General features: G+C 40.4%; 1 protein-coding gene across 1 annotated transcript in view; it reads left to right on the top strand.

The window, feature by feature from the left end:
• The window catches only part of ZBTB8A (zinc finger and BTB domain containing 8A), a 49,747-nt gene extending 29,657 nt beyond the window's left edge, over nt 1-20,090 (top strand). The window contains exons 3-5 of the mRNA XM_007468683.1: nt 11,424-12,244; nt 14,658-14,827; nt 19,408-20,090. Of these exons, the coding sequence (XP_007468745.1) occupies nt 11,425-12,244; nt 14,658-14,827; nt 19,408-19,740 (1,323 nt within the window). The 5' untranslated portion in view covers nt 11,424 and the 3' untranslated portion in view covers nt 19,741-20,090. The remainder of the gene's footprint in view (nt 1-11,423; nt 12,245-14,657; nt 14,828-19,407) is intronic.
• The last annotated feature ends 2,143 nt before the right edge of the window (nt 20,091-22,233 follow it).

Here is a 22,233-nt window from a genome sequence, read left to right on the forward strand (position 1 = left end):
GGGCCCTGGCCCGCGGAGCCTGCGCGTCCGGAGCCTGTGCTCCGCAATGGGAGAGGCCACAACAGTGAGAAGCCAGCATAACACACACACACACACACACCCCACTGATAAATCCCAGTGGTCAACTCTCAGTCCTCATCTTACCAAAACTAACAGAGTTGATCGCCCCTTCTTCCCTGAAACACTTTCTTCACCTCCAGGATGTTTCTTCCTATCTTTCTGGCTTTCCTCCCAGGTATCTTTTCTTGGTCCTCTTCATCTCTCTGTTCTCTAAATGTTGGAGTGCCAAGGACTCGTCTCTGTTCTATGTAGCCTCCTCCTTTGGTAATCACATCTAATCTCATGACTGTAAATACCATCTATATGCTGACGATTCCCAATTTTATATCCCCAGCCTGGACCTATTTCCTTAACGCTACTCATATATCCAGCTGCCCACTCTTTATTTCTTATTGGATAAATAACAGGAGATGTTAAACTTAATATGTCCAAAATTGAGCTCCAGATACCAGCCCCTACAACCTGTTTCTCTCCCAGTCTTTCCCATTTCAACAAATGGCAAATTCCTTCTGCCAGTACTCAGGCCATAAAGCTTGGAGTCATCCTTGATTGTTCTCTTTCTCCTCCCTGCCATATGTGTGTTACCTAGATGTGAGTGTGTGTGTGTGTGTGTGTGTGTGTGTGTGTGTGTGTGTGAACTGCCTTTTCCCTTTTATTTATTGGAGTCTTTTCATTAAGCCCCTGGAACTCACTCTCAATCCTATCTTGAAATTATATTTTCAAAAGTATATAGCACTAGGAATTCAGCTGCCAACTTGGGGTATTTCACTTTCGGGAAGAGTTGTGTGACTGCCCTTTGACGCAGTCCGTTACTGAAGTCATTCCCCACAGCTCTCAGCCTTTTCAGAGGTCCTCTGTTGTTTCTTCTGCTTGTCAAAGGCAGTGCTCAAGTCTCTGCAGTCAGGAGAAGATAATTTTCCACTTTACTTTCACTGTTAACATCCCCCCACTCCCTATCAACTCTCAGCAAGGAGCCTGTTTAAATTTGTACAAAGTGACTGCAGTTTGCAACTCTTAACAATACTGATGCTCACTTCAAATGTCTACAAATTGCCTGGAAAGCAAATTCTTATTGAAACTTAAACTGAAAAAGAAAATCTCTTTCCCCCCCCAAGGAATTAACTTTTTATTAAATCTTTTAAGAATAGAATTTGTGTTTATGTAACACTTTTATGTCTGAAAAAGAACTGGCAATGACTTGGACATCAATTAATCTTTCCTCTGTGAAGCCAACTTTGATTCCTTTCCGGATTAAGAATGGATTTTAAACAAAAGTTGCACTAATAGTTAGATGAAAGTTACCAAAGAATTCAGTATCTTCAGATATAACATAAATTGGGATTCTTTGGTTACAAGTTAAAAGGAAAGCCAACTCAAATTGGCTTAAGGAAAAGGACATTTATTGGCTCAAGTAACTGAAAAGTCCAAGGATAGATATAGCCTAAGCCATGACTGGGTCTAGGGCTGGGGTTAGCAAAAGGAGCCTGTGTCTGTTTTTGTAAATAAAGGTTTACTGGAACACAACCATGCCCATTCCTTCTCATATTGTCTAGATGCTTTTGTGCTCTGACTTGAGCAAATATAGTGGTGAAGTTGAGTAGTTGTGAGAGAGATCTATGGCCCACTACAATGTGTGGGTTTTTTCCCCAAACCAAGCAATTCTCCCAACACGAACTTAACTCAATTCTGGTACTATCTACCTGGAGATAGCATCAGATTCCATAGGTTAAGAGCTCAATCCCACAAGACTGCCTCCATTTCAGATGCCAATCACAAGTCAGGTTGTTACCGGTGCGTCTGACCAACTGGTTATAAGGGTTCCCAGGACCCCCTCCTTGATTAATTTGCTGGAGTGGCTTACAGAACTCAGGAAACCAGTTTACTTACTAGACTACTGGTTCATTACAAAGTGTATTAAAGGATATGAATCCACAGCTGGATGAAGAGATACATAGGGCAAGATGCCGAATCCAGGAGCTTCTGTCCCTGTGGAGTTTAGGGATGGCAAGTGGATGAGTTCTCTTTCACCAACCTGGAAGCTCAGAACCCTGTCTTTTTTGGGTTTTTATGGAGGCTTCATTACATAGGCACAATTGATTAAATCATTGGCCATTGGTGATTGATTCAACCTCCAGCCTCTCTCTCCAGAGGTCATGAGGTGAGTAAGTTCCAACCCTCTAATCTAATTAATCTAACCCACTGATTGGTTTCCCTGGCAACCTCCTCCAATCTTTAGGGGACTTCTGAAAGTCACCTTATTAACATAAACTCAGTTATGATTGAAAGGGGCTTTTCATAATAACAAGATGTCCATTTCACCTTTATGGCTCTGATGCGATTTCAGGAACTGAGGACAAAAGACCAAATATTATAACAAAAGATGTTCCTATTGCTCTTACTGCTTAGGAAACTCCAAGGGTTTGGGGAGCTGTGAGCCAGGAACCATGGACAAACTCCAAAATATATATTTATTATAAATCACATTCTCACACCCACAAGCCCTAACATATTTCCTATCTGACCCTTTATAGAAATGAATGACCGGGACTTCCCTGGCGGTCCAGTGGTTAAGACTCCACACTTCCAATGCAGGGGATGCAGGTTCTTCCTGGTCGGGGAACTAAGATCCCACATGCCATGCTGCATAGCCCAAACACCTCTGGTCTAGGGAAAAATGATGTTGATAGGATCTGGCCTTTCTGTTTCTTGGCTCTGCTTTCCTCAGTGTTGGTCCTTTCTCATGTAGGCTCTCTCCTCATGGTGGCAGAAAATCTAATATAGCTCCAGGCTCACATCCTCATAAGAGTGGTCTTCTTTTCTGGTCGCTCCAATAAAAAATGCTAAGATTTGCTTTGACTGAACCTCTTTTTCTGGCCTTGTTTGACGTGTCCATCCCCAGACCAGTAACTGGCCATGGGAATGCAGTGCTCTGATTTGCCAGGTCTAGGTCACAAGTTGACCTCTGGAGTGATGAGTTGAGTCAATATCTCCCAAACCATAAGAACCAAAGAAGTGAAGGGGTGATCCTCTTAAGAAAAGTTGAGGAGTTATTACCAGAAAAAGGTACTGAGTGAGTAGGGGGAGTAGTAGGAATAGAATAATGAATAAACAGAAGGGAAATTACATAACAGACTGGTAAACAAAAGCATCCACTGAAACAATTAGAGTAACAGCTTTTAAAAAGCTACAGCTTCAGGACTTCCCTGGTGGTCCAGTGGCAAAGAATCTGCCTTACAATGCAGGGGATGGGGGTCCCATCCCTGGTCAGGGAACTAAGATCCCACATGCCACAAGGCAACTAAGCCCTCATGTCACAACTACTGAAGTCACGTGCCTCAACGAGAGAGCCCACGTGCCGCAAACTACAGAGCCCACATGCCCTGGAGCCCGCGCAACACAACTAGAGAGAGAAAACCCGCACACAACTAGGGAGAAGCCCGTATGCGGCAACTAGAGAGAAGCCCACGCATCACGATGAAGAGCCCGCGTGCCTCAACGAAGATCCCAAGTGCCACAATGAAGACCCGACGCAGCCAAAAATAAATAATAAATCTTTTGAAAAATTAATTAATTTTTTTTTATTTATTTATTTTTGGCCACGTTGGGTCTCCGTTGCTGCGCACGGGCTTTCTTTAGTTGCGGCGAGTGGGAGCTACTCTTCATTGTGGTGCACAGGCTTCTCACTGTAGTAGCTTCTCTTGTTTTGGAGCACGGGCTCTAGGCGTGCGGGCTTCAGTAGTTGTGGCACACAGGCTCAGTAGTTGTGGCGCATGGGCAGCATGTGGGATCTTCCTGGACCAGGGATTTAATCCGTGTCCCCTCCATTGGCAGGCGGATTCTTAACAACTGCGCCACCAGGGAAGTCCCTAAATATCATTCTTAATGGTAAAATTTTAGCAGCATTTCCATTCAGCTGACAATGCCTGCTATCCCATTCACTATAGCAATAAAACCTATAAGCAACAGAAATAAATCTAACAGAAAACATGCAAGATCTTAAAGAAAATAAGGAGCTTTCCGGGCTATGGGGATGTAGGGGCTCTTGGTGTGTTTGCGTGGCCTCGGGGCCGGAGCCCGGGTCCCCACCCGCCCCAGCGCCCGCCGCCGGCCGAGCTCTGACCCCCGCGTCTCCATCGTGGGTCGCGATGGTCGGATGTGCGCCCGGGTCCGCAGGATAGGCGGGCGCAGAGGTCCCTTGTGTTGGCGAGGGTGGGTGCGGCGAGGTTCAGGCACCTCCGCGTAGCATCGTGGGGCTGGGGCTGGGGCTGGGGGCGCCGCGGATTGCTATGCTTTCCGCACTTTCCTGGCTCTGAAGCCTCGAGAACACGGCTATAGGCAGCAGTAGTTTAATGGGGAGTTTGCCTGCTGGGAACTAGAGGCCTGCTGGGGTCTCAGTTCTTGGCTGGCCCTGGAACACGAGGTTGCCAGGTGTGTGACGGCAGCAGGTAGGAGTGACCCGCTTGTGCAGTGATGAGCAGGAAAGGAAGGACAGCGGCTGTTGGCCTGTGAACCTACGCAAGAATGACCAGCCGACACAGTCCAGACCAAGGTCTGTGGGCCCACATCGGTCCTGTGCGGCTGGTCAGGGGAACAGACCTGCAGGTGCGGCTCTTGTCACTCTAGGACTGGCTTCAGGACAGAAGCCAGTTGCTCTGCTAAGGAGGCTTGACTGTGGTCCAGCCCATCCAGCACTGGGAGGCGTGGCGAGTGGGTCATCTCGGTTTTCTGTCTGCAGATCCGGCTGGAAGAGCCCAGGGCACCGCCCTCAGTTCTCCAGGAGAGTGCGCCCGAGTGGAGCCAGGGGGGTGTGCACGACTCAGCACGGGGGCCACGCACGTCCAGTCCGCCGGCAAGGGCAGTGGGGAGCCGGCGGAAGTCAGGGCCTTGCGAATGTCCTCTGATGAAAAGGAACCTGCGGGCTTATAGAATAACTTTTGTGTGGAACGTTGTGTTGAAAAGCAGTTCTGTGTGCTTTTCCCCCTTGGTGTGGATCAGCGGTGCTGAGGCAGCAGGCGCGATACAGAAGTGTGAGCAGAGACCTTCTGGAATCCCCAGACTCCAGGGAAACTAGAGGTGATGGCCAGCCTAGTGAAGAGGACAGGAGGCGGGGACGGGGGCGGCAGCCCAGCAGGCGCCCCTCGTCTCAGGGCCCTAATCCTGGCTCCAGCCGGGTGGTCAGGGGAGTTGCACGGTCTCCTGGGCGAGCAGAGCCCACAGTCCTGAGCGGTTCTTCGCTGTGTTGGGTCATCTCCCCCCATCCAAGGGGAGAAATCTAGATGAGGTTTAAGAACTAGTGCTTTAAGGATGTGGATCTCATAGTTGAAACCTCAGAACACGTGTCTTCAGCACAAGGTGTTACAGTGAACGGAAGGATTCAATGCCTTTTCAAGGAGGGTGTCTCCATGTGGGCAGAACTAGAGAATAAATGGGTCTTGAATAAACAAAAAACAAACAAAAAAAAAGAAAAGAAGGAAACATAACTGAAGAATATGAAAAGACCTGAGTGGTGAATTATACCATATTCATGGATGATAAGACTCTATATTATAAAGATGTGAGTTCTCCCATAATCTATAAATTCAATTCCAGAAAAAAAATCCCTATAGGATATTTTTAAGTGAAACTTGATAAGCTTATCCTAATTTTTATATAGAAGAACAAAGAAACAATCAGAATTTTAAAAATTTATTTATTTATTTATTTTGGCTGCACTGGGTCTTAGCTGTGGCACACAGGATCTTCGTTGCGGTGTGCGGGATCTTTAGTTGCAGAATGTGAACTCTTAGTTGTGGCATGCATGCAGCATCTAGTTCCCTGACCAGAGATCGAAGCTGGGCCCCCTGAATTGGAAGCATGGAGTCTTACCCACTGGACCACAAGGGAAGTCCCCAGAATTTTTGTTTTTAATGTTATTTGAAGAAGACCTAGGTGGGGGAACTCATTTTAGAGATTTAGTAATTAAAGCTGTGACTTGGGGCTTCCCTGGTGGCGCAGTGGTTGAGAGTCCGCCTGCCGATGCAGGGGACACGGGTTCGTGCCCCGGTCCGGGAAGATCCCACATGCCGCGAAGTGGCTGGGCCCGTGAGCCATGGCCGCTGAGCCTGCATGTCCGGAGCCTGTGCTCCGCAACGGGAGAGGCCACAGCAGTGAGAGGCCCAGGGAAAAAAAAAAATAAAAAGCTGTGACGTATTGGTGCAGAGAGATAGTCAAATTAAACTGAACAGACAGCTCAGAAATGGATCCATGAATTTATGGAAACTAGATGAATAACAGAGGTAGCATTACAGATTAGTGGGGAAAGGATTTACTGTTCAATAAGCAGTGCCAGAAAGATTATCTATATGAAAAAAAAATTAGAATACCATATGCAAAATCAATAGTAGATTAAAGCCCTAAAAGTGAAAAACAGAACTTTAAAAAATATCTTTATGTCCTTGAGATAGTGATTTCTTAAACAAGATAGAGAAAACACTTTGATTGATAAGTTGACTGTATTAAAACTGAAAGCTGCTTTTTAATGAAAACTAGCTTTAATAGAGTTAAAAAGACAAACCACAGATGAGAGAAGATATCTGCAAGGCATATAACTGATAAAAGGATTAGTATGTTGGATATATAAAGGATACCTATAAATCAATAAGAAAAAGATAATCCAGTTTTACAAATAAGAAAGGATATGGTGTAGATAGCATTATTGGCCCCAGTTCATCACCCCCTACCAACATTCACACACTTTGTGTATGACTTTGCAGTTCTTCTCACTAACAGACCAGAGGATATTTCTCCCTTTTGGCCATGTGATTTGCTTTGGTCTATTAGAATATGTGACAGTGTGGCAGTTACAAGCCTAAGCCTTAAGAGACCTCATGTATTTCCACTTGGTCTTTTATACTTCAGCTATTGTTGTGAGAGGAAATTGTCTGGGCTGGCCTACTAGTCCCAGGAGGAAGATGTAAGACCATGTAATAACACAGCCACTTAAGACAAGCTGCCCCATCCAACCCAAAGGCACTAAGCTAAATAAATACTATTGTATAACATTGTTTTTGTGGTTAGCTGTTATTCAGTGTTACTTGACAACATTGTAATGAGCGAGGAAATTCACTTAATCTTGGTCAACAAACATTAAAAGTTGTTCAGTCCATACAAATAAAAGCAATAGCATACCATTGCATATCCATAAGATTGGCAAAATGTAAAAGTCTGATAATATTAAGTGTTGGCAAAAATTGAGAAGTAGAAATTGATATATACCATTAGTGGGAGTGCACACCTAAAAAGTAGGTGACATGATTCTGGCCATTGAGTTGCAAGTGTCAGTCCCCTGGATGTGGCATCTGGAAGAACTATTTTTTTTTTCCTGATAAAAAAGAAGATAGACTGGGCTGGTAATTGCCTTTTGTCTTTTTGTCTTCTTCCTGCCAGGAATATGGCCATGAGACTGCAGATGGGGCACTCATCTTGCAGCATGAGGTGTTTTAATTTCATTACTTATATTTTTCATATATTAAATTCATTTGATTCCTCTTCAAACCTACCTCTTCTTTTTTTTTTCATTTTCTTATGGATAATAATAATAAAATAAAAGGAGAATAGATAAAATTTGTGAAGTACTTACTACATGCCAAACACTGTTTTGAGTGGTATATGTACATCAACTCATTCAATCCTCACAATAATCCTATGAAATAAGTGCTATTTTTGGTTCCACTTTACAGATAAGGAAACAGCAATGCAAAGGTTAAATACATTGCCCAGGTTCACACAGCTAGTTAAGTGATAGAGCTAGAATTCCAATCAAGCTACCTGGTTCTGGTGTCTGTGCTCATAACTATGTGCTAGTCTACATCACCTTTTATCTTTGATCATTTTAAACATACTTATTTAATAGCCTATTAGATTTTTGTACTATTTTTCTCAAATTCTTGGGGTTCTAATTCCCTGCTTGTTATGCCTGCTGATTCTTCTTTATGAAGAACAATTGCCTTGTGTCTTTTAATATTTTTGACTCATTCATTCAACAGCATTAATTAAGCAGCTATTGTTTGCTCAAGTGCTGTTCAAGGAGCTGGGAATATATAAGTAAACAAAACAGGCAAACTCTGCTCTTTTGGACCTTAAATTCTAGTAGGAGAAAACAAAGAGTAAGCGAGTAAGGGGACGGAGAGTGGGAGGAGGTACTTACATGGAATGGTAAAGGGGGCTTCCCTGGTGGTGCAGTGGTTAAGAATCCACCTGCCAATGCAGGGGACACGGGTTTGAGCCTTGGTCTGGGAAGATCCCACATGCCACGGAGCAACTAAGCGCGTGCACCACAACTACTGAGCCTGCGCTCTAGAGCCCGTGCTCCACAAAAAGAGAAGCCACCACAGTAAGCCTGTGCACTGCAACCGAAGAGTAGCCCCTGCTTGCCTCAACTAGAGAAAGCCCGCGCACAGCAACAAAGACCCAACGCAGCCAAAAATTAACTAATTAATTAATTTAAAAAGAATGGTAAAGGAAAGCCTTTATTTAAATTTATTTTAATTAATTAATTAACTTTTTAAAAAAGAACGGTAAAGGGAGAAGAAATCTTCTCCCTTCATTCTTCACCTGGCTAATGGTAAAGGATAAGGTGACATTTGAGCAGCGTCCTAGAAAATGTGAGAATGTGAGCTATGTGTATATCTGGAGGAAGCATTTCCAAGCAGAAGGCATAGCAAGTACAAGGCTGCATGACAGGAACATGCCTTGAATGTTTGGGAACAAGCAGAGGTCTTTGGAGCTGGAATGCAGTGTGTGAGGGGTAGAGCAAAAGAGATGTGGGCAGAGAGGTACCAGGAGGGGCAGGATGCAGATGGTGTAGGTCATGAGAAGAACTTTGGGGTTGGGTGGGGAACCTTTCTTTGGAGGGTTTTGTGCAGAGGGGTAACATGATTTCACTCGTGTTTCAGAAGCGTCACCATGGCTGCTGTATTCAGACTAGACTGAAGTTGCAAGGAGACTAAGGAGGCTGTTGATAATAGGTGATGGAGTGAAGTGTTAACAGCAGTAGCACAGAAGCGGTGGGATTGTGGATTTGTTTTGAAGGTAAAGCTGACAACACACAGTCAAAGATGACTCTTCATGTTTTTGGTCTAAGTAAGTGGAATGGAGTTACCATTTCCTGAGACGTATAGGACTGTAGGAAAGGCAGGTTTAAGGTGAGGATGAATGAAGCGTGGTTTGGGATCTGTTGAGCTCAGGATGCCTATTAAACATCTAAGTGGAGATGCAGATAAAGATAATTTGAGTCTGAGGTTCAGGGAAGAGGTCAGGGGCTAGATATGTAAAATGGTATTTAAAGCTATGAGACTGGATGGGCTCACCTAGGGAATGATGTAAGTAGAGGAGAGGTCTGAGCCCTGAGGCCTGGGACATACCAGCTGTAGGGGAGAAAAAATTTTCCTTGACCTTCTTCCGGGCTGTGTCTGAAAATCAAACTAACAGATTAGCAGGAGAAATGCATACAAATTTACTCCATATAAATTTTACATGACACAGAAGGCTGCATAAGGAAATGAAGGCCCGAAGAGACAGACCTGAGTATTTTTATGCTAGGCTTGGTGAAGAGTGGAGAGTCGTGGAAGAATGTGGTAGAATAAGGAGTAAGAGGTAAGGTTAGAAAACTGGGGCACACCCAGCAAAGCCTGTTTGTTCAGAGTCTTCTCAGCGTCCCTTTGTCTTCTGAGATAAGGAGGCTCCTTTCCTCTGGGTGTAGGGTGGACACCTCTCACCTGAGGGTTTTGTGATCTGCTGCAGTGGAAAAGGGAGGGGGTGTCAGAGTGACCTTCCTGCTTCTGCTGTTTACTCAGACTCCTTCAGTTCAAAATACTCAATATGCCAAGGTGCCATCTTGCGGGGGTAGCATGTCCTGAATCCCAAAGCACTTAGAGATTAGACAAGGAAGAGCCAGGAGAGGAGACTGAGGAGTGAGCAGTAGAACCATGAAGGAGTGGTGTCCTGGCAGCCAAGTAAGTGCAACAAGTGTTTGAAAGGATGAAAAGAGTGATCCACTGTGTCAGTAAAATGAGGACAAAGAAGTGACCATTGGATTTGACAACATGCAGGTTACTAATGATCTTTCAAAAAATGGGTTTTGATGGATGGGGATGGAAACCTGATTAGAATGGGAGAAGCGAAGATAGCAAATGAAAAAACCAAGACAAAAAACTCTTTCAATGAACTCTGTGTAAAGGGAGCAGAGAAATGGGGTAGTAGCCAGAAATAGATGTGAAATCACGGGGAGTTTTTAAGATAGGCCATATTAGACATCATGGTGGTACAATATTGGAAATGATCCACTCTGTACAGAGACGGGAATGACTGAGTTCAGTTTAAGCAGAGCTTATTTCCCACCTGGCCTGGGTTCTGAGAGCTTCCCTCCTGAGCAGTTTGGCATTTGCTTCTGCAAGGTGTCCCCACAGACACCACCAGCCCAGGACTAATCTCATGGTAATTTTTCAGTTTGAGGTTCCCCACACTAAGCAGGTAAAATAAATTTGGACTCCAGAACCTCACAAAGCACAACCTTGGGTTTGATATGTCACCTAGGGATTTTTTTCTTCCCAACTAAGGCCCTGAAAAGACAAACTTTCTTTGCCTTTTCCCTGGACTTCGGGGCAAAGTTTACTAGTCCTTTTTCATTACGGTTGAATCCTTAGAGAGTTCCAATTTCTGTTACTGATAAAAACCAGAGCCCATGTTGCTGCCCCAGCAGCTCAGCCATACAGTTTAAAGCTTTGGCAGTATTTTAGCCAGCATCTCGAGATTTGTGACAGCAAAGTTTCAGCACTTTCTAGACCACCATTTTGCTGGAATCAGAAACCTCCCTTCATTCACCTGGCTAATTCCTAGTCGCCTTTGAGGTCTCAGCTTAAATGTGACTTCTTGGAGAGGTATCCCTAACCCTCTCCATCCCAATCCAAACTAGTTCACCTTTCTATACTAAGAGCACGCTCCTTCTGTCTTAGCACTTAACTTGTCTTTTATAACTTCATATGAGTATTTGTTTCAAGCTGGTACCCGGCTAGATTAAAAACTACATGGAGGCAAGAATCAAGCCTGTTTAGTTCACCATATATAGCAGAAGGCCTGATTTATAGAAGATGCTCAATCAGGTTCAGTGACTGAACAAATAATTGTCTAAAAATCTAATAACTAACTAAGAGTAGAGTCTTACATGATATCCTGAAACCCATTATCTTCTAAGTCTTGGAGACGATATTCTCTAAGAAGAAAGTGTTTTTAGTGGAAAAGGGACAGAGGTTTCTGACTGTCATTTTACTTGACTCAGAAGCAGTGTTACTCCGATTTTGGTAACCACTGTTTCTTTTCCTCTTTAGAATGGAGATCTCCTCTCATCAGTCTCACCTCCTGCAACAACTGAATGAGCAGCGCAGGCAGGATGTATTTTGTGACTGCAGTATTCTGGTTGAAGGAAAGGTCTTTAAAGCCCATCGAAATGTATTATTTGCTAGTAGCGGCTACTTTAAAATGCTTCTTTCCCAGAACTCCAAGGAGACAAGTCAGCCAACCACAGCAACATTTCAGGCTTTCTCCCCTGACACTTTTACAGTTATCCTGGACTTTGTCTATTCCGGCAAGCTCTCTCTCACAGGTCAGAACGTCATAGAAGTGATGTCCGCTGCTAGCTTCCTTCAGATGACTGATGTCATTAGTGTATGTAAGACCTTTATTAAATCTTCATTAGATATTAGTGAAAAAGAAAAGGATCGCTATTTCAGCCTTTCGGATAAAAATGCCAGTTCTGATGGTATAGAACGCTCCTCTTTTTATAGCGGCGGCTGGCAAGATGAAAGCAGTTCTCCACATTCTCACCTAAGCCCAGATCAGGGAACAGGTATAAGTGGGAAATCTTGGAGTAAGTATAATTACCATCCAGCCTCCCAAAGGAATACTCAACAGCCTCTGGCCAAGCATGAACAAAGGAAAGATTCCATTAAAAAATCCAAACATTTGAGGTTGTCACAGCCTTCTGAAATGGCTCATTATAAGTCAAGCAAACGAGAAGCACGAACATCTGATTCTTCTAGCCACATTTCACAATCTGAAGAACAGGCACAAATGGATGCGGAAATGGACTCTACTCCTGTTGGCTATCAGTATGGTCAAGGATCTGATGTCACATCAAGAAGTTTTCCAGGTACCCAGAAAGAGAATCAGTCCCCTCAATCAGGTTCCAAGACTCTGATGTAAATCAATCCTATCTCAACATGCCCTTACTTTTAGGTGTTATGGGCAGTTGAAACAAGTGATTTTTTTAAAGTCATACTTCTCTAATGAAATCTATGCATAAAACACAAATTTTAAAAATTATAATACTGGATAAATTTAATGAAGTCAAAACAATAGAGTTCTGAGGGTCAGAAACCCATGAATTTTGAAACCTGCTTATCTGTGGGCAATTAGATTACTGTTAAATGTTTAAAGCTCTTTTGTAAAATGAGCTGTAAGGTTCAATCCTTAAGACACATATTTTCACTTTATTTTTTAAAATTTTATATTGGAGTATAGTTGATTAACAATGTTGTGTTAGTTTCAGGTGTACAGCACACTTTGCTGTACAGTTATACATCATATTCAGTTATACATCATATTTTCACTTTAAATATTTACTTTTTTTTTTTTTTTTTTTTTTGCGGTACGCGGGCCTCTCACTGCCGTGGCCTCTCCCGTTGCGGAGCACAGGCTCCGGACGCGCAGGCTCAGCAGCCATGGCTCACGGGCCCAGCCACTCCGCGGCATGTGGGATCTTCCCAGACCGGGGCACGAACCCGTGTCCGCTGCATCGGCAGGCAGACTCTCAACCACTGCGCCACCAGCGAAGCCCTACATTTTTTTCTGAGTATTCACTCAGGAGCAGTATTTTTATACAGAAAAGTTAAATAGAGCAACCATACATATTGGTAAAGGTTCACAGACCCAGTATCGAAAAGAAATTAAACTAAATCTGATTTTATTAAGATATAAATACATAATTTTTAAAAACTTAACTAATACAACATATAATATTGATACTGTATCTCTGCACCACCATGAGGCATCTCATTTTTATGATAGTAGTAAAATGCAGAGATATTATTGGAGGCTGATAGTTTCAAAGTAGAGAACAGAGATTAGAAGTGTATATCATCCAGTTCCCCCCACCAATTAATCAGTTAGCAAATTTGCTTAATAGTTTACATGTGAATTTAAAGGAAAATTATGATAAAATTAAACTCTTGCAGAGTATAAGATTTAGATGACAATTATACTCCAATAAGGATGTTAAAAAAAGATTTAGATGATATATTTTAGTTTTTTAATTTTAGAAAAATTCCAAGTATATATAAAAGTAGTCTAATTAACCGCCATGCACCGGTTACCCAGTCCCACTCATGACCAGTCTTGTTTCATCTGTACCTCTGCCCCGACCACTCCCATTTTTAAGCAGATCTCAGACATCATATGTTTTCATGTGTAAATATTTCAGAATGTGCCCCTAAAATATAGTCTTAGGAAAAAAACTACAATACCATTATTATCATACCTAAACAAAATTAACAAGTCCTTAATATCACTAAAAACCAATCAATATTCACATTTCCCTGGTTGTCATGTGAATTATAGAAAATAATTTGGTTATAGATAACATATTTAAAAATAGGCAACCTGATTGATTTTTACTAATCACATTTTCCTGTAGGATACTAACATGAAAATACATGAAACTGTATTATAAAGCTTTCTGAAAATGCTGAGGCACTCTACTATTGACCGAGGCAGACAGAAATAACAGAGCAAAAATGGGAAATCTCTGTTGCATTTTAAAACAGCAACAAAGTTATCCTTTTTTGGGCTTTGCACTTTTGTAACTCTAGGTTATTTAAATCTAACTTCAATAATGAACAGCTGAACTTAACTGCTGTTAAACTGAGAAGGTTTGCCTCCAACCACAACTAACATTTTGAATATGTGTGAGTTTTAAAACAAACGATTACAGATCCTTGACACTTTTTAACCTTTAAAAGAAAAGCAGTACAGCTGTATGAAAAGTAAGAACAAGGGGGTTCAGACATCTGGTGTGTGTGCTTGGCTGCGGAGCCAATGGGGAGAAGCTATCATCTGTGGGATTATGACTGAATGCCTGCGAGTCAGATTCCTGCCCAGGTGGAACGATTAAAAAAATTTTTTTAAAGAAAAGTTAAGAGCGAGGGGTGGGGGGGTGATAAACCCATGTAAATAAAACAAGTTACTTAAAAGCGTAAAGACCCTGGATTTTGTCTGTATTTTTAAAATCTAGTACTACTGCTTTACTTAAATCTAGTGACTCTATGCCATTAAATAAAAAGATGAGTGGGACAGTCTAAGTCTACCCAGACTTTGTAAATATATCAAATCCTGAAGGTACGGTTCTATACTTAGGATTACACTGACAATCTAGTCTTTATAAAATTTCTTCCTTCTTGTTGCCTACCTTTCCGAGATTGGACTCTCCAGCCCCTTTTGGATTCTTGATGTTATCAGAACGGTGATTATGAATTTTCCGGTGACTTAATCAAACTGTCTCTTGACAGATGACCTGCCCAGGATGAGGTTCAAGTGCCCGTACTGCACACATGTGGTGAAGCGGAAGGCAGACCTCAAGCGCCACCTTCGTTGTCACACAGGAGAAAGGCCCTATCCCTGTCAAGCTTGTGGGAAAAGATTTAGCCGGCTAGACCATCTAAGTAGCCATTTTCGAACAGTATGTATATGATTTTTCATCATTTTACTTTTTAGGAAATACATGCATTTATCTGCTTTAGGATAATCTAGTTCACTGAGGAAAATCTTTTCACACAACTCTGCAACATTAAACAATTTTTCCAATTTAATGTTTTAGTTTGCACATAATGCATAATTTTATATATTTTAAAATTTTATTTATTTGTTTTTTTATTTTTGGCTGTGTTGGGTCTTTTGTTGCTGCACATGGGCTTTCTCTAGTTGCGGCGAGCGGGGGCTACTCTTTGCAGTGCGCGCTTCTCATCGTCGTGGCTTCTCTTGTGGAGCACGGGCTCTAGAGCGCAGGCTCAGTAGTTGTGGTGCACGGGCTTAGCTGCTCCACAGCATGTGGGATCTTCCCAGGCCAGTGCTCAAACCCTTGTCCCTTGCATTGGCAGGCAGATTCTTAACCACTGTGCCACCAGGGAAGCCCCATATTTTTTAAAATAGGTTTTTTTTTTCTCCTCTGAAACCTTGAGATAAGAGATATTCTTTTGAATATCCATTTCAATTCACTTAAAATCTATTATTTTTATATCCCGGTTTTTTCAGAGCCAAAGACAATGTAAACTTTTAAAATGTTTAAAACTTTTTAAATGTCTGTGTCAGAATCACCACTTCAGATATTAAGCATCTGCTAATGATTCTTGAATCCTTATCTGGTAGGTTGTCAGTCTAGTTTCTGCTGTCTGACCTCTCTCCACTACAGCCTCTTTCTAGTGTCTCTCCAGTTTCTCTGGTCTCCTGAAGGAATGGAGTGAGGTGGGCAATAGGGCGACTCAATCAAGGACTGGACTGTCAGCAGTCAGAAAAATCTCAGGGAATTTTCTGTTCAGTGCTCTGTTGGTTTAATAAGGTACTGATGGGACTTCCCTGGTGGCGCAGTGGTTAAGAATCCGCCTGCCAGTGCAGGGGACACGGGTTTGAGCCCTGGTCTGGGAAGATCCCACATGCCATGCCGCGGAGCAACTGAGCCTGCACTCTGGAGCCCGCAAGCCACAACTAACTGAAGCCCGCGGGCCTAGAGCCTGTGGTTTGCAACAAGAGAAGCCACTGCAATGAAAAGCCCATGCACTGCAACGAAGAGTAGCCCCTGCTCTCCACAACTAGAGAAAGCCCGCACACAGCAATGAAAACCCAACACAGCCAAAAATAAATAAATAAAAAAAAAAAAAAAATAAGGTAGTGACATTGGAATTATTCTGTTCATCTTGCAGCAAAAATTTTTTCTAAAATTGATGTTCTATTACCCATACTTTTATTCCATTTATATGAGCTCCTTTTAATTTGGAAGGGTAATGGTCACTTGATGAATTGCTTTCTAGGTATTCATCCAACAAATATATATTGAGCACCTACTACGTGCCAGACCCTTTTCTAAGAGCTAGGTATACGGCAGTGAGCAAAACAAACTCTGCCTTCATTAATCTCTGAAGCTAGATTTTTAAAAATTAAAATAACCTTTTATTATTACAAAAGCAATAAGTATGCATTATAAAAACTACAAAAATAGATGTAAGAATAAGAAAATAAAAATACCATATTTTTACCACCCAGATATTACTATTCTTAACACTTTATCATGTGCATTTATTTTTTTTAACCAAAATGATATCATACTGTATATGCTATTTTGTAACCTGCTTTCTTTTTTTTTTTAGATTTATTTATTTTATTCATTTATTTTTGGCTGCATTGGGTCTTTGTTGGTGCATGTGGGCTTTCTCTTGTTGCGGCGAGCAGGGACTACTCTTCCTTGTGGTGCGCAGTCTTCTCATTGTGGTGGCTTCTCTTGTTGCAGAGCACGGGCTCTAGGCGTGCGGGCTTCAGTAGTTGTGGCACATGGGCTCAGTAGTTGTGGCTCGTGGGCTCTAGAGTGCAGGATCAGTAGCTGTGGGCTCAGTTGCTCTGCGGTATGTGGGATCTTCCCAGACCAGGGCTCAAATCCGTGTCCCCTGCATTAGCAGGCGGATTCTTAACCACTGCACCACCAGGGAAGCCCCTGTAACCTGCTTTCTTTAGTGAATAATCTCTACATTTCCGTCTCAATAAAATTTTATGTGTTGCACAGTTCAAATTTACCTATAGTTTCCTAAAATACCACTTATAGTTGGTGTGTCCAAGCCAGAATCCAATCCAGAACTCATCTCATTGTTAGATCCCTTAAATATGTTTTTGAGCTAGCATAGTTCCCTACCCGTTTTACAAAATATCCTACCTCTGGATTTCTCTGCTTGCTTCTACATGGTGTCATTTTTAGCTTGTTCTTTTATTCCCCCCCTGCATTTTCCGAAAACTAGAAGTTTTATCTAAAGGCTTAATGGCTTCAAGTTAAATACTTTCATCAAAGACAAAATTGTATGTTTCATATTATGTCACATTAGGAGGCACATCATATCTGGTGGACCCATCATTCATGTTGTTACAATTGATCACTGGATTAGGGTGATACTATGATCCCACCATTGCATTGTAATTAGAAAGGAATCTCTGTGTAACTATTTTGGTATTATATGACTATCCATTTCCCCATGAACTATTCATTTAATAGTATTAATACCAATTGGTAATCTCTGTCCAAATTATTAATTTTACTTGGAGTTGTGGAATGAGTTACTAATATTATCCTTCCTTCTATATTATTAGCTGGAATTCTATAAAGTAAAGCTTTCCTTCATCACTTGGGGCTATTTGGTTACTTTGAAATAGGGTTCCTGCAGGAGAAGCAAGATAAATGTTCAATTATTTCCCTTTAACTACCAATTTTCAAAGTAAAGAGTGATTTAATAGTAGCCTCAAATGGTATATGAGTTTTTTCTGGCTTTGTTTTTTTAAATAGCATATGTTCTCATGAATTTTCATTGGTTCATTATGTTTGGATCCATAACAATTATTATTTTTTTGATACTCAAAATTTCAAATTTGTGCAGTGGGGACCTTTGAAGCTGGCTCTTGTGTCCTTTTGTCACAACTCCATTAAATTTTCAGTGCCCTTGTTCTCTGGCTCCAAAAGAGCCCTAGGCTCATCTTGTACTTCCCCTGCCACAAAACTGGAATCAGCCATTTCTCAAAGGAGCTTTGGTACCTCTTAGCGGGGAATGAAATTAGAAACCAAAATTTGGACACCCAGGGTGCTCATTGTTATTAGGGTATCCTTTTTAGATTGTTTCTGAGCTAGAAGGTATATATTTTTAAAATAATGAGTTCATGATGATATTTTCAGTTTTAACATTACAGTGTTTCACTTAATTTCTTTGTCTTCATAATTGTATTGGATTTGGAGGGGGATGAACATGAATCTGTGTCAGAACTTTGTAATAAAAACAATGCCACATAGGATAACCATAATACTGATTCTATCACAGGAGAAATAAAGGTGCACTCAAATTATGTACTTTCAACATTTACTGATTAATATGTCAGTGGTTAAGCAGAAGATAATAACTGTACTGAGTGGTAGTCCCATACGTTTTCTTAGATACTTTACCAGACTGCTTTAGTTCTCTTGGGTTTTTTGACTATTTGCGTTTGGTGGCCCACTTTCATACCATTCTGACATTATCTAAATGAATATGCCATAAACATTAATTCAGCATATATAGTTAATTATATGTAATAATTTTTAGATTAGAATCTATAATCTATTGCTCTGACAGCTACTGAACAAAGTTACTAACTATAATACACAATTATTCATCAATTACAACTTCTTCCCGAAGCATTTCACACATATTAACTCATTTGGTCCACACAACCTGAGTTGTATCTCTATTAGTAATAACGGAGCAGTTAGGAATAATAATAGACTGATATGTAGCAGAACCACCATAGTGGTTGTTTATAACCAGTGTGCATTCTGATAGTCAGGCTTCTATTCTGTTTGGGTGGTGCCCATACCTTACCAGTTGTTAAATATTTTGACAGTCACCCTGGAAGCAGGTTTATGTTTTAAGTTACTTGCTTAAAGATAACATGGTAAGTAAATGACAAAAGCAGGACTAGAACCCAAGCTTTCCAATTCCTAGTCCAGTCTTCTTTCTATTAGATCTTTCATTAATAAAAGTGGCAATAATCTTTATATTGAAAAATATTTTTTGATAAATTTAAATTTGGGACAATATTTTTTCTTTCTCTAGCAAAATAACAAAATATTAGTATTCAAATGAAATGAGTTTTTTCCCCTGAATTAAGATATGTAAAGTCCTTAGAAAAGTATATGGCAGATATTAAGTGTTTGCAATAATTTTGTATTATTCTGGGAATGTGTCCCTTGTTACCTCAGATATAAAAATATGATTGGATTAAGGGATATGTGAAATTAATAAGTATGTAATATTAATCATAAAAACATAATAGACATTATTTAGATAAAGCTGGTATTTAATATTTCTGTGACATTAATTTATCACCAAAACCTGTGATTTTTTTCTAATAACTAGATGTTAATTTATTACTAATGCTTGGCTTTGAACATTTTAAATTTATGAATTGGTACTTAGAATATCAAACTGTTCTGCTTTTGAAAAATCTTTTCTTATCACTATTTAAATCTCTACACAGATTCACCAGGCATGCAAACTCATCTGCAGAAAATGCAAACGCCATGTGACTGATCTAACAGGTCAAGTGGTACAGGAAGGAACCAGGCGCTACAGACTCTGTAATGAGTGCCTTGCTGAAGTTGGCATAGACAGCCTCCCCATTGATTTGGAAGCTGAACAGCATCTTATGTCCCCATCAGATGGAGATAAGGATTCCAGATGGCACTTGGGTGAAGATGAGAATAGATCATACGTGGAGATTGTAGAGGATGGGTCTGCTGATCTGGTCATACAACAGGTTGATGATAGTGAAGAAGAAGAAGAAAAGGAAATAAAGCCCAATATCAGGTAGCTGGGATGTGAACCAACAGATCTGGCATGTCTGCAACTTACATTGACTTCCCATAACTCTCTCTTTCCACAGTCAGAGTCTGGTTAACAAATTATCAGACTGACTTGAAAGTAATGACCTGATATCACTTGCATGCTTTCTGAACAGGCCATTGTATCCATTCTGAACTTTGTTGCCCTAAAATCTGTTGCTGCACTGGAAAGAAAGACCTAGCTTGAGTTGGCATGATGGATGAACAATTAATCCTCTTACTTTTATTACAGAGATACCTTTTTTTTTTAATATTGGAAGATCTACTTAGTGAACTTTTTCAAAGAAAATATTTTAAATAAATTCACCACAACCAAACTGTATACAAGATAATTTCAAGGTGTTTCAAAAACATATAAACTACCACTATTGAATTTTCACAGGGAACCAGGTAAGAGCACATTTAAGTGTCTGGCACCCTACCTGACTAAACTAATTAGTCCATTACCTTCAGACCGAAAATGACCTATCATTATTCCAATATCCTAAATGTTTTATAATTATGGCAGAAAACAAACCTAAACTGTTTGAAATCATTCATATTTGAAACTTTTGTCATTAAGTTAAAAATTACTCTTATGTAGTCAGTGTTTTAAAAGAACAAACTCTAAAATAGAAGCTGACCAGAGATTATATACAGACATCATTTTCTTAAAGCAGGAAACTAATACTGTCAAGGTAGTTTTTTGAGGATCTGTCTATATAGCTCTCTTCCGCTCTAGAGAAAAAAAGAAAACTGGAGGTTCTTACCGGTTCTTAAGATTAATTTCCTCCATTTATATACTACTATATTACTTATAAAGTGCGCTTTCACACACCTCCCCACCTAATCAGCAAGGTAAATAGTATTGTCTCTGATTTACAAATGAGGAAATTAAGGTCAGAAAGTTTAAGTGGTGGGACTGGTGACTGGACAGGTTTTGATTTTAAACAGTCCTCTTTCAACTGTCTCTCCCTGGATAATCCCCTGAAATGGTGAAGAAGTGAAGTCAAACCTCACCAATCTGCAATTATTATAAAAAGAAGCCTGTAAGAATTAGAAAGTATGAAAGAAGAGGAATTTAATCATCTTCAACAACATATAATATCTTGAACTAGAGTTATTCAAGGAGTGCTAAGTAATGTCCCTATAGTACCTACTGACATGTTTTTGTTATTTATATATAAATTTTATATATAAAACTATTTGAACACATTATTCTCCTAAGTTCTTTAAGCAGTTTATATAATTTATATATAATTCTTCAAAACAAACTTTTCTACTACAATACAAAATTAAGTTTTAACTCCTCCCCTATATGAATTATGAAACATTCCAAAATTACAGTCAAATTGGAGATGCATTATTTTAGTTGTAAAGATAAAATCTAAATACTAGAAGTAAAGAACTGTTCATAAAGGTCTTGGCAAGTTATCCCAATTAAGCTTGTTTTAATTTTGATAGAGGCTCCATGTATTATACTGTATTTTTAACTGCCATGACATACCTCAAGATACTTTTTATGTTATTTTCTCTTATTCTTTAATTAATGATTGTCCTTAATACCAGTTTGTGGGCCAAAATGATTAATTTCTTTAAGTTTTTTTTTATAAATAGATGAATAACCACTTTGTTTTATGGTACCTAATTCTGAGATTTTTTTCAAGATTCCCCTGATGGTAAGTTTCCAATTGCTTCAAGACCGGATAGTGTGCATTGAGTTCATTGTCTCCCAACATGACCATTCCTGAGTCAGGAGTCTTAACAATTACATTGTTCCAAATGAGGGAGGGAACACTTGTCATTCTTTAGTCTCACCAGAGGATGATAACATCTTTCAAAATTGTAATCTGATTTTTAATCATTGGAACCAATAGGAAAAATGACTGACTTGAGCTTTATTTATAGAAATGAAGTTGTGCTTGCATGTGTATACTCTAACGCACTTTAGTCTATGATCTAAATGTTCTTTGATGCTACTATATTCTGCATGCAAACATCAGCATGATTGTCAGCAAGGTCCACTGAACAGTGCCACCAGGACTTGTAGAGCCTTATCAGAAATAATGCTTTCTCATAATTGTTTATAACAAGCATCAAGCAATCCCCACAAAACAGCTATCAAATTCACCAAACTAGACAGTGCACCTGTTCTATCATTTTAGTATCATAAAAGTACATGACATGTTTTTAAGTTGTAAATAATAACTCCAGTATCATATCATATTTATCTAAGACTTTAGAGACCAATTCTTTTCTAGAGTGAAACTGTCTATTAATGGTTTCTAAGAAAACTGAATTCTTTGGCTCTTAAATGTGGGAAAATATTACAGGAGTATAATCTGTTAAGATAAGCTTTATTTGTGCCTTTTTTTTTTTTTTTTTTTGGGTTTTTTGCTGTCCTCGGGCCTCTCACTGTTGTGGCCTCTCCCATTGCGGAGCACAGGCTCCGGATGCGCAGGCTCAGTGGCCATGGCTCACGG

Source organism: Lipotes vexillifer, unplaced genomic scaffold (assembly GCF_000442215.2).
Source record: "Lipotes vexillifer unplaced genomic scaffold, Lipotes_vexillifer_v1.1 scaffold1261, whole genome shotgun sequence".
NCBI lineage: Eukaryota > Metazoa > Chordata > Mammalia > Artiodactyla > Lipotidae > Lipotes > Lipotes vexillifer.